Source organism: Chamaea fasciata, unplaced genomic scaffold (assembly GCF_029207755.1).
Source record: "Chamaea fasciata isolate MVZ Bird 193981 ecotype frontalis unplaced genomic scaffold, bChaFas1.0.hap1 SCAF_1, whole genome shotgun sequence".
Classification (NCBI taxonomy): domain Eukaryota; kingdom Metazoa; phylum Chordata; class Aves; order Passeriformes; family Sylviidae; genus Chamaea; species Chamaea fasciata.
In genome coordinates, this window is record NW_027094086.1 from 46,253,140 (window position 1) to 46,266,723 (window position 13,584).

The 13,584-nt window shown below is 41.1% G+C and overlaps 1 protein-coding gene across 4 annotated transcripts in view; it reads right to left on the bottom strand.

Annotated features, from left to right (window-relative positions):
- The window catches only part of TAF4B (TATA-box binding protein associated factor 4b), an 81,799-nt gene that overhangs the window by 36,867 nt on the left and 31,348 nt on the right, over positions 1-13,584 (bottom strand). For all 4 annotated transcript variants that reach the window (XR_010720570.1, XM_066182252.1, XM_066182257.1 and 1 more), the window contains exons 7-9: positions 9,345-9,923; positions 4,119-4,254; positions 3,410-3,515 (exon numbers count right to left, since the gene is read on the bottom strand). Coding sequence is in view for 3 of the 4 variants with exons in the window: in XM_066182252.1 (XP_066038349.1) it covers positions 3,410-3,515; positions 4,119-4,254; positions 9,345-9,923 (821 nt within the window). In the remaining variant the exon portion in view is untranslated. The remainder of the gene's footprint in view (positions 1-3,409; positions 3,516-4,118; positions 4,255-9,344; positions 9,924-13,584) is intronic.

A 13,584-nucleotide genomic window follows, 5' to 3' on the forward strand; every position in this document is an offset into this window, starting at 1 on the left:
AGAAGCCATGGTAAGTTCATACTTTTTACTACTCTTTTTTCTTTGTTCACACAAACTTCAATTATTTTAAGTAAGATATCATGTATTTCCAGTAAGCTGTAGAAATCATTCTACTAAGGTGATAAATTCAAAATATTACAGACAGTACATGAAGGTGTTTGATGGATATTGACTTGCTTTCACTTTCAGCAATCCCTCCATAAAGTCTCTTTTCTGCAGCACTTCCTTTGATGCTCTTTGCATTTGATCATGTCACACTCAGAAATGAACAGGAGAAACTCACCCAGCTGAAATAAGTCTCCAGTGATTTAAGCTTACTAGGACAAGGTGGGAAAACAGAACTGGAGAGTTCCGAGTGATACACTGCATCAAGTCAGGTTTGACATTTATACTGGATGTCCACTGCAAAAGAAGCCCAAGCAATGCAGATGCACCTCACATCTATGAATTTGCCTGTTGCCTGAAAAGTGAGTCTGTGGCACCCTCTGGTGTCTGACGACTGCACTTGTCTTCTGAATCCTGCTATCTTTACTCCACTTTATCCAAGAGTCAACGGGAAGACTAGAAAGACATACTGAACCCAAACCTCACTGCACCATCCCTGACAATTCAACCCTGACAACTACCCAGGCCAGAACAATTCCAGTCAAGCCAGAAAGTTGCATGTGCTTTGGAGAACAACTCTGTTAAATAACACAATAAACACAATAAATTCAAAACAAATATTCGAAGATGAGATATGCGATTTATTATTTTTCCAGAGTGCTCTAGCATATACTTTACAGAAATGTGTAGATCAGTTTACAAAAATCTTGATTTTTTAAAAAAAAAGACTATCTCTTGACATGCCATGATGTGATATCCATGCTTAGCTGAGACAACACCTAGAAGCTGGAATGCTTTGTGTTTTGTTGGGGATTTTTTCTATTTGCTTGCTCGGGGGGCAGGAAATCACTGCTCTTTCTACTGCCTATCTCAGGCAACCTAAACCAGCCTGTTAAAGGGCAGGCAAGGTCAAATTGCAGCTAATTAAGTACAGCTTAGTGAGTAGAATGTCCTCAAATCCTAACCTATCCTAGTCACACAATGGCAGAGAGAGTCAGGCTCAATGACACTCTGCAATGAGAGTGCACAGTAAGAGCACTCTCATTAGTGCCACACGTACAGTCACATCTATTACAAGACACACTCTCTGCTTGTAACAAATTTCATCACAAAACCTGAAAGCAGGCTATGATGCCTCTCTCTGCCTCACACATGATCAGCACTTGATGGATCACAGGTCAGAAAGTTTAATTAGAGCAGCGAATAGAATTAACACCAAAGTGTGCACCCAAAGACAAATTCTTCAGAGACATGAGACTCTACAAAGAAAATTTAAGGTGAGTTAGAGATTTCCTATTTAAATTCTCATGGACTTACACTACTTGAAGATCGCAATCCAAATGCAGTAAGAGGAATCTCTATTGAATCACATTGCAAAGGCAGGTTTTTTCCTACACTATGAATTTACAATTCAGGGAACGACTTCCAAGAATTCAAATTTTTCACGTAAGACAGCTAATATATTCCATTTGGAAGATCACATAAAATTTTTCTTTTTTCTTTTTTTTTTTGGTGTATGAGTTTGTTGCTTTTTAAAATTACGATATTTATGAAGGGGTTTTTTTAACATCACTACTCAAAATTACATCCCACATTATATTCTAAAGTATATTTCATAAGACCTTGAGGCAGATGAACAGAGCTATTGCTTTAACATGAGCTTTTCATTTCAACTCCTGGCAACCACTGTTAAGTGTTCACTGTTGTTGGGGGTTAGGTTTGTTCCTTCTTTCTCTAAAGAATTTTTTCACCATAAGTTACCAAGGAGACCAAATGTTGGATACTTGAGAGTACTTAACCGAAACAAAGAGGTGGACAAAGGTGGAAAGGAGAGATAATGCAGGTAAAAGACAGAGCTTGAGGCAGCTGCGGGCTGTTCTTTTTTCGGCGTTGGGGAGGGAGAGAACGGCTGTTGCTGGCTGGAAGAGTTTCACTGTGGCCAAAAGGATCCAGTCCTGGGAAATCTATTATCAGCGGTTCGGCCTGAATCCTGAGTTTTCTCTGCCACCCGCAGGAGCTGGGCCAGCCCTGCGTTGCCTTCGGCGCTGCTCCTCTTGCTACAGCGTGACCCTGCACCCCCTGCGCTGCCGGGACACCCTGCCATCCCAGCTACCAGCCCGGGACTTTTCCACTGTTTCAGCTTGGTGCTCTGAGGATCCTGCAGGAACACCGAAACCAAGCTGCCCTGGGTTTTGTGAAACAAAGCCCTCAAGGTTCTTGGTACTGTTTTCGTTTGTTATTAATGCTGTAGTTGTTTGGTCGTTTGGGGTTTTTTTGTGTGTTTGTTTGCTTTGTAATACATACTAGTAAAGAACTGCTATTCCTATTTCCCAAATCTTTGCCTAAGAGCCTCTAATTGTAAATTTATAATTGAAAAAGAAAAAAAAAAGGGGGTGAGGGGGGTTTACACTCTCCATTCCAAAGGAAACTCCAGTTGTTTTTTTTATTACCTGGCAGATACCTGTCTTCCCAAACCAAGACAACTGTATACTGTGTGTTACTGTAAACAGCAGCAGCTCTCTGTCTATACCAGTGTATTCAAAGCTGCAGCTTTTAAGAGATGGTAAGTCAACTGGTCAACAAGACAGAGGTGTCATCATGTCTACTTTTTTCCCTCAGAAGAGCAATGTGAAACTTGCCCTGAAGTGGTAAGACGAATAATGCTGATGGCAGTCTGTACCTCTGCTCCAACATCACACTTCACAGCTGTAAAAATAATTTCTGCTTTAGAAAAGTTAATCAGTTGCCAGAGCCAAAAGCTTTAAGCACTCTTGCAATCTAAAGGCCTAGAGAATATGTTAGAAATCATGATTAGAGATGTTGAAGACTTTCACCTGTACATACAGAAACAAGCTTGTAAGAGGAGCCGATAAAAGATTCTGAAATGCAGCACAGAGCTTTAGACAGGTTACAAGCCAGTCCAAGTAACAATCCAATGCTATCAGAACATATGCAAAAAACACAGGTTCTATCTGCTTTAATCCTGTTGAGAGACTTCAATACAAGATAACTACATTAGTAATTGTATACATAGGATGGAAAATATGTGAGTGAAAAACTGACACAAAACCCAACCTCACCAGGACAGTTTTCTTACACTAAGAATAATTAACATCTGTGTAGAAGTTTTAAGGTTAACCATTGCCAATGAGTAGTATAATAATAAGTACTATTATAAAAAACCAAGTATCAGAAAAAAGCTTCTGAAGAAAGTTGTTTTTATTTGGGCTCCATTTCTACCTCTATACTTGTCTTTTTCTTTTGTTCCTTTCTTTATTTAACTTCTGATTTTGTTCATTTTTACCTGAAGGATGTTGCTCCATTCTCTTTTACTTTCAGTTTCTGAACAGGAGATGCTTGGAGCGACAGAATTTTATTTCTTGGCAAGGTAATTTGCTTCAGAATGGAACCTAAAACAAAACAAAGAACATGCTGCAGTAGAAAGCAAAATGCTAAGACAACTGTTTAGTCCGTTCATTCTTCTAGATAAGGCTACTGCAGACTCAGTAACAACTGATTGGGTCCATCTGAAAACCAGACACTCAAGAATCTTACATGCTACAGGTTCTGTATAGCCCAAAGCCTCACACACTCTCAGCAAAGACCCTCCCTTCTGTGCTGACCAGGGAAATGTTTCAGCGAAAACAGCCTGGCAGAGACAAACTCTTAGTGTGCATCAATCTGAACCTGTTGAAGGAAAAAGCAAGGTCTCACGAAACAACTCTCAAAATTATCAGCTTAGAGGAAGTTCACTGCAAGGAGCTCAGTCATAGTATTTTAACAAATAGGAATATTTGATTAACGTGCTCTTAACAAGTGCCAGAAGTAGATGTGACACTGATTTTCTCATCAGAACTCCAGACAGTAAAGATGTTCAACTTAATGCACAGAGCTGGTTGCTCCTGACAGACAGCCGCCTTCTTGCATTCCTACAATCTACCAACAGCCTGCACTTTACTTCTATACCTCAGCACTCCACCCCCTTCTTCATGAAAGAGGTTCCTGCACTTTACCTGCAGGAAACTGGTTGGTCTGAACAAGTGTATTCAGCGGCATCTTCTTCTCAGTGGGTGTCTGTAGGGTGAGCACTGAGGGCTGTGGGAGTGTGGATACTTGCTTGACAATTGTTCCAGATGGTTGTTGGACTACCTGGAAGTTGAATATCCAATATCAAGAGTGAGAAGAGCTAAAAATACAGAGAAGTAAACAGTATCAATGTTTCCACTTAGCCAGAAGTGCCACTGGGCAGGTATACTTGTCTAGTTTTCAGTTTAAAGCTAACAGCATGCTCAGAAAAAACTTTGGTTTTTTTTAACTTCATGTCAAAAAATCTTAAGAAGTGGTAGTGAGCTTTAAGCTCATTCAGTGAGCTCTAACAGACACTTCAGACCTATTCTCTACTGATAACTCTATTAAGTCAGGTTTCACTAATTATCACACAAGCCATTACACTGAGAGACTTTCCTTTATGTAAGTCTTGCTCAGCAGGCTAATATACTAAAAAGTGAGTCTGCCTGCCAACAGCTTCAAAAAGGTAGGTGTCACCAACACCTAGTCAGAAAGGAAGAACACCAAAATAACTGAAGTCCTGCACAAAATACTTTACCTGCTAAGAATTAAAGAGTACATGCTATAATATTAGTGATGTGTATTTGGAATTGTAACATCAATTGTAAGTTGAGATGTTGAGTTTCAAACTGTTAAGCCAAAGTACACTGAACACATCAGTTACCAGGAACATGAAGTACTAAATAGTAACACCTACAGCAAGTAGAGCCTCTACACAAAGGCATCAGTACACAGCTGAAGGGGGAAAAGGAAGGCAGTTCATAGTTTTGTTTAAAGAGAGTCTTCAAAGAAACAAAACCAGACAGCAGGATGTCATCACAACACAGACCTACAGGCACAGCCCATAAATACTAATCCTTACTCTTCAGAGGCAGCTATTAAAATGCAAGAAAGTGATAAAATTGCAGCATCCCTAAAAATCTCACTTCTAAGCCTCCTAGCTAGTAGAATGTGGGCTTCAGCTTTGATACACTTTTAAAAAGTTCTTGATTACAAGCAGTAGGAAGATGTTACTTCACCAAAGCATAAAGTCAACATGTTCAGACTGAATCCTACTTTTTTTAGCAGCAAAAAACTAACACAAAGAAAATGTCAGGCTAAATAAGCCATTTTTCTCCTCTGCATTTTCTATTCTTACTTCAGAAAGTCTAAAGAGTGCTTGTACAGCAAGACTGCACAAGTGTAATTAAAGAATTGACATCTACAATACTTCAGAAATTAGGCTCTCTCCTGTCTTTTAACTTCTCTTCTATTAATAAATATCATCAACATAAGCACCATACATTTACAAAAAGAGGTACTTTGTGGATCCAAGAGTCAAGATAACCACTCAACCATCTCCATATTGGCAGCACTAAAGCTTGGTGCAGCAGCAGCAATAGAATAACTGATCTGAAAGTGGTATCTGAAAACCTGACAGCATTAAGATCCAGAGGAGAAAAGAACTGCAGGAATACAGGCACAGACCGTGGACAGAGATAGGCTCACACATGCAGCACTTCCTCATGGAGCAGAACAGATGCTAAGGTTTACTTCTGTGTGTTTTACCCAAAGCTCAGTTTGATCTCTCAGAAAGATCCAGCTTTCAAAACTGCGAGTTGTGAATAACATTTGTAGCCTCTTTTGTGAGTTCAGGTAATTAATGAGGAGCCAATCAGCTTGGACAGACTACTCACAGGCTGTGCTAGCACTAACACACACCTAGAGATCCTCCTTCCACCAGGAAGAATGATGCTTCATCTTCAGCATGCAAAACACTGGAACAGCACAGGAGGAAACATAAGCATTCCAGGCTGAGGTACAGCAGACAAAAGAACAGAGATAGCAATGTTACAATGGTCTAAGTGGAGACTGGGATGAAAGTCAAGTAACCGAGGAGGCCACATTGCCAAGAAACAGAAAGGATGTGTTGGCAGTAGAGCTCATTTTCTGTTTGCCATTCTAGCTCTGGACTAACAAAAGCTGGAAGTCTTTGGGAGTTGCAATGAGAGAGAACAGCAATACTGGAAATTCCAACAAGGATCCAATGCCAGAATGAAGCATTACCAACATCGGTAATATCTTTGAGAAGGAGTTATTGTATCTTTTCTTCAGGTTAGCAGCAAGAAATAATAAAGAAAAGGGACTGTTCTTTTGTGCCTTGTTAAGCAGGTTGACCCAGACATCAGAATAAAATTACCAATGTTCTTAAGTTAAAAAAAATACAACACAACATTCAGCTGACAACGAAGAGACAGTTGCCTGAAAGAGACTTTGATTAGCCTCACTGAACCTGTTTTACATTCATAATACAAAGTTTGGTGATCAGCAGAAGGATGCTGAGGTATCATCACATGCAAGCAGTATTGCTTCATGAAGGAAGACTCACTAATTGAATGCAAAAGCAATAACCAGGACAAAAAGAATAATGGAGAAGATTGTTCATGAAAGCTCAGCTCCAAGGGGACTTGACACTAACAACTCACTAAGAACAAGCAGCTGCAACAGCATAACCACTTCCCTACTTGGTTCAATCATTAATAATCTCCAGGCAGTGTGTCTCACTGGTAACTGTAGGGACTACACCATAAACCCCTAGCTGGTTATGCCTGACATGAAGCTGTGATCTCACAGCAGCTTTCTCACCAACAGATGCCAGCATCTGGTAATGTAAATTTTCATTTATTGTGCTTTAACAAGAGACAAAGCACTACTAGAGCAAGACAAACTTTATTTCCAAGATGAAACTTCTTTGAAAGCAAACACCCTTAAAATGAGGTGGTGTTAAGAAAGTCCCAGGAGAAAATCCTTCAAAATGTGCAACTCTCACAGCACAGGAGTGCAATCAATCCCGACAGCACCCCTGAAGAACAGGTCCCAGTGTCCACACAGTTTTGATAATAGTGCTACAGAAATGAAAAGTTTCACGTTGCGTCACTCCAGTCACACATTTGATATTAAAATACAGCAGTGCACATTCTTGAGCACCACCAACATTATAATGAAGCTGGCACGTGAAAGTTCAAATTCTCTCAAGCACAAGAGGCAAAAATTAGAAAGGGGCATGCAGAGGGAATGTATGGCATCAGACATCCCTGTGGGCTGAAAAGGGAAAAAATTGCTGGCAGCATTGTACAGACAGATTTGCACAGCTGGCAATGTGCTTCCTTTTTCAGCTAGCAGTAGGACTCTTTTGTTTAGGGAGGGCAGGTCCAGATTTGTTTTCTTATGGGAGAAAATAGACCCTCTGCCCTTTCTAGAAAAGGCATCAGGGAAGCCATAGGACATACAGCCACTTCTACTAACTTGCCCTCTGTGCTAGTAAGTTGTCTGAGCAAACACCAAGCTCCAGATATGGCTACGCTGTGAAGCAGTCAACTCAGGCCTTCAACTGAATCTGAGAAGAGCAAGTATTTTAATCACTGTGCCTGGGATCTACCCAAATGAGGACAAAAACACGTTTTGTACACAATTCAATATATGTAAGGCACAGCAAAGGAAAGCAATTGCAGCAGACTGCCACACTGCAGCAGTGTAGAGGCAGAAGCCATTTCTTGACTTCACCAATATCAAATTCAAGAAGTGTTTTGACTCCCTTGTGTGGAGCTAAGCTTCCTTGCCTATTTGTACAGATGGTCAACCTTTCCCCTGGATTAGAAGACTTGCTGTGTAGCCAACAAACTGCTCTCCTGCCCTTGTGCTACTTAAGAAATTCTCCTTTTCTTCTGGCTGGAATTTCAAACTTAGTCCTCGAAGACAATATGAGTACCACCTCCTTTTCCAATATGATATTAGCAACTACTAGCCAAGATTGTCAGTGCATATGCTTAATAACTCTTCTCTGGAGTTTTGGGGTTGAGGGTATTTTGCCTTTTTTTCTTTTTTTTTTTTTTTTTAACAAATCCACTCAGAAAAAGGACTTCCCATCCACCCCATACAGTTGAGTGTTTTGTTCTTTTTAAGCAAGTCTGGAAAAATGAAAAGTCCATGCTTATGGTAGCTTATGTTACCATAGCATGAACTCTTTATTTAGAATGCAAGAATCTTGCATTACATCTACCATATGCCCTTTGAAAGGGAGGAAAATAAAAAAACAAAACATTTTAGGGGTCTGAACACTGTTAAATCAAGTATAGACAATATCCAAGTGAAAAAGAAAACTCACACAGCAGATGTCCTACTATACCTGTGAAAAGTAAATCTAGTTTCCCAGGAAGTCTAATGGTTTTCCCACTTTTTAAGGAAAATAATCTTTACAAGGAATTCCTTTGCAAGAATTGAGTTATTTATCTGCCAAAGGGAGATTAATTCTCTCAAAATACTCGAGAACATTACTTACAGGTAGACTGGCTAGATACCATACTACTTGGTATCTTAAACACCTATAAGCCAAACCTAATTCATTTCACAAAGTTGCTCTTTCAGGTTCACCTGTGATCCACAGTTTCTTGGTATTTAATATTAACATTAGCAAGAAGTTAACCTGTGCCAAGAATAAAAAACCTTAGCACATTGCTTTTGAGGGTATTGTTTTAATAAGACAGCTATTCCTCCTGGAATTTGTTAGCTAATGAGGCCTGATAGAAAAAAATCTCACTTTTGGACTTCATAATTAACGTGTCTTAGTTAAATGTGGAGGTCAGAACTCAGCTCGGAAAAGCTCCTTGAGGTAGTTCGTACATTTCAGATAACATACCGCTGAACATCATCCAGCCACCCGTGCCTGCAAATTACCCAGGGCAGGAACTACCAGGGGAGAGAGACTGGCATCCCTGGTGGCTAGTAGAGGCACAAGCCTAACAGGGCATCCAAGAGCAACTAATGGAAGTATCCCATCAGCAATTTCTGTTTCTGACACTTGCATTTCCTTCCTTTTCGTCCAGTTGCCAACCTAGCCTGGTTGTGTGCATAGCAGGGGTTAGACCTCACAGCCCCTTGTGTCTCAAGATGGATGTTCAGCCTGGTGAAATGGTGGTCTTGTAAGAGACCAAGCTGACAGCTTGGCTTTAGATTCACCTTTCCAGCAAGGGCTCAGTATTTCTAAACTATGACAAACATAAGTGATGAACTCAAGACAGGCTAGCTTCATATATTAAAAGAAAAAACAAATAAAGAACCAGAGGTCCAAATTGGTATTCTTTTTACTAAACAGCAAGAGTCAAAGTAAAGGAGAAGCAGGGAATCCATCTTACCAGCTGTTTCACTTTAACCACCTGCTGAGCCCCCGTTGACTGCGACACGATGGAGTTGGGCTGCGAAATTTTAATACCAATTGGGGTTCCAATGACTGGTTTCAGAGGCTGGAGAGGGGTTGCTGCTGAAGACGCCACAGTAGAGACCAGCACTGGCTTTGCAGGCTGCAGAGGGGCTGCTGGCACCGTGGAGGTGAAGACCAGCTTGCCAGGCTGGACTGCAGTCAGCGCGGACGACGCCACGGCTGTAGTGAGGACGGGAGCTGCCAGCCCGAGCGACGCCGTCACCGCTGCAGGGGCAGGAGCCGCCTTCACAGCCTGCACAGAAGCTGCTGCCGACGTGCTGGCAAGGACTGGTGTGACAACCAGAGGGGCTGTGACTGCCACAGAGGCAGGCACGGGTCTTACAGCAGGAAGAGCAGTTGTTGCTACAGCCGAGGTCGCCGCTGCTGTCGAAGGAGCTGGTACTGCAGAGGTACAAGTGGAAACCACTTCTTGGAGTGCAGCTGGCTGCTCCATACACTGCTGGATAAAGCTCTGAGGATTAGGCATTAGTTGCCGTAAGGCGAGCATGCTTTTCTAAAAGAAAAATGAAAAAACGCTGGATGTAGTAGCAGCAGAGTTTTCCACAATAATAATACATTTGTAACTGAATCCTCTTCCTCATTTTCCAATTAAAATTTTTCATGAGATGATAAATGGCAAACAAGTTTTCCTAAATTTCAGGCACCCTTAAACTGATGACAATCCTGTTCAGTGAAGAGTTTTCCACAATAATAATACATTTGTAACTGAATCCTCTTCCTCATTTTCCAATTAAAATTTTTCATGAGATGATAAATGGCAAACAAGTTTTCCTAAATTTCAGGCACCCTTAAATTGATGACAATCCTGTTCAGTGAAGATGATAAGAAACACCAACACCAGCTGAGCAAAGGTCACCCATCACCACAGCTACACTACACATGGTAAATCGCATCTATGGGGAAACTCGCATATAACTTTGTTCTTCTGTTTAGATTTTTCAATTTTGAATTTCTGTTTCAGAGTAAGATGATTTTAACTGCTTTTTACCTCACAAGAATTTTGTTTTGCCAAAACCCCCTGCTATATTGGAACAGCTGTGTTTATTTCATGGAGCCTGACAGATAGCTACGAATTATCCAATAAAGTCAGAAACAAGCTCTGAAGACAAGAACACTTCTATACCAATACAGCTGTATCTACACTAGGGGGGGATACCACTTTAATAATGTCTGTAGACCTGCAGCAACACAACTTCAGCCAGCTACTTCTCCGCATCAGGAGAACAAAGGTAAAGGAATCTGGCAACATCTCATTTTTACTACAGCTGTGTTTGAGAAGGTTAATGGACAGAATAATCTTCAAACTCTCTACAGATTTTCCTCCTTCATTGTTTATAATCTGCTATGGCTCTGAACCAGGGGAAATCAGTTCTGCAGCTACCTGTATACTCTTGAAAACCCTTGTATTTTTTCTTCCTCTCTTAACAGTTGCTGAAGTTTGTAAGAACTCGTAACACCATGCTGCTGCTTTGGACTTCATGCAAAAGGAGCAACTCTCATGCTAGTGTACCAAGTAATCATATTGTTTGCACAACTGGACCTTTTGCAGCCCATATGTTTTTTAACATTCATTTCTTTTCCTTTTAAAAAGCTGCTTAGCTCCTGATGCAATTTATTACCAAAAGCATCCAGCAGACTTGAAAACCAAGCAGGCTTCACAGCCAAAGCCATTGTACTTTTTCCACCTCTTGGAACACACAAAACAAAACACATGCAGAACTTCATCAAAAACCTGCAGCTCAAAGATAAGAGCCGACTCCAGAGAGTCCTCCCTAAAATTCCACTTCACTAGCTAAAAGTGGATTGGCAAAAAGCCGTATCACATTTCTTTCCAGACTCAAGCTGCAAACATTTTCCCCACAAACAAGGCCAGCACTGATCCTCTTAGCACCTTAGAGGAGTGCTCCTGAAGTCATCCTCTATTTGGCACTCAGTCCTGTCACAGCTGCTCAGAGTTACAGATCAACCTAACTGTGTGTATCAACCACATATCCTTGCGGTGTTTCAGGAAAAAGCAATCTGGGTGCAAGATGTTTTAAAGGACTGGCAACGCTGCAAAGTCAGCTAACTCTGACCACGTATGAACAACACTTCTGAAGTCACAGTGTATCTTTGTTAATATAGCATGCAACAGGGAGAGAGCACCATGCCAAGGATTATGTGGTATGAACACTGCCCAAATCACAGAAACCTAGATGATGCCAGTACCTAGCAGTGCGCTGCAGAAGAAACACACAAAGGCTCTGATGCAACAGGTCAGGGTCTGATCCATGCTGATGAACCCAACTTAACCCCTGAAGAACTGCCTTGACTTCCTCTGCATCAAGTCTAGCAGCTCTTCACATCGTTGCATGGTTTCTTGTAATAGCTGAGCACTTCTGTGAGTGCCAGTCACGCTGACCCTGTACTCACAGCCCAGTCCTTCTGCAGCCAGAGCCACACTGGATGCAGAAAACCCATTCTCTGAGCTGTTTATTTTTCTGGCTTTTGCATGGGCATTTAAGAAACCTCCAGGAAATTAAACAGGTAATAAATGACCAATTGGAAAATTTTATGTATCATAGAATCATCAAGGTTGGAAGAGACCTTATACCTTTAAGATCACCAAGTCCAACCCTCAGCCCAGCACTACCTAAACCACTAAATCTCATCATCCAGCACCAGATCCAGATCCAATTAAACACCTCCAGGGATGGTGACTGCACCACCTCTCTGGGCAACCTAATCCAATACCTGACTATCGTAACAGAGATTTTTTTTTTCTAATGTCAAATCTGAATCTTCCATCTCAGCTTAAGGTCCTGCAGAGATGACTGGAGTCTTTCAGACTCATGGCAAACTTACTGGCAAGGCATTTAAAAGTTGCCACTGTAAGAAAAAGTTTTATCCCACATCTGAGCAGATTAACATCAGCCATCTAGAGCAATAACAACATTTTCGTATGCATTGTTATATGGCCTGCCAAATACGAAGGAAAAGGACGAACTCCAGAAAAACTGACCCAGCTTTACCACTTAACTGTTCTCCCTTTATTTTCCATCATGCCTATAAGGGATGTACAGATCTAATAGGCTGTCTTGGGTTGCAGTGCAAGACGTAACCAAAAGTATGTATTCTACCGCCATCTGTGAAAACCAGCTGGGGAGGTGCTTTCTTTATCTCTTCTATGACCAATCTCTCATAACTCCTGGGGATCTTCTGTTAATGGGCCAACTGTTAAAACCAGGTGGGGCAGTGTTCTTATCTCTTCCATGATCCACCCTCTCTCCAGGAGGATATCTCCTGTTAATGGGCCATTAAGGTTCACCGCGTAACTGATACAATTACATCATCCCATTTGTGGGATGTTCCACCCAACGGGAGGAGCCAAGCATTCCTACCTGGATAAAAATCTGATATTCAGAACACCAGGACAGCCTGTTTCCACTGTATTCGCAGAGGAAGGCCTGGCCCATCTCACCACCACAGGACCTTCAGAGGAAAACTACACCCTTCCACAGGATCATCTCTGCTCCAACAGAACCACATCTGACACTCCAGGAGGACTAAACTGGACTGCTACCAACACCCTGACCAACAGGGTGTCAGGGTGTATTCTGACTCTGTCAGTGTTTTCTTTTTTAATTTGCTTTTTTTCTACTACTACACTTTTACTTTTAATATTCCTAGTGAAGAACTGTTATTCCTATTTCCGTATCTTTGCCTGAAAGCCCCTTAATTTCAAAATTATAAAAATCCGGAGGGAAGAGGTTTACATTCTCCATTCCAAGGGAGGCTCCAGCTTTCCCTGGCAGACTCGTCTTTCCAAACCAAGACACAAGCCTAAAAGTATGGTGCACATTGAAATTTAGTAAATTTAACATAGTTTTCCATGTTTTCACTGAGATTTAATGCTTGCTGTATAATTAATTTTTATTTTGTTAATACCATTCTATCATATGATTAAAAGTCACAAGGAAGCATTTTTTCCTTTATATGATTATTTGTTTGAAAGGAAGCAGAATTCCTGGGATTCTTTCCTTTAAGCTGCAGTAGTCCTGTCAGACCCTTTCTGGAGAAAAGGGTAGAGATTTTTTTCTGCCTCCAGCTAAACATAGACCAGCAGAAGATGAATAGCTGTATGCCGATTCTTTGATCTTTAACATGGTATAAGC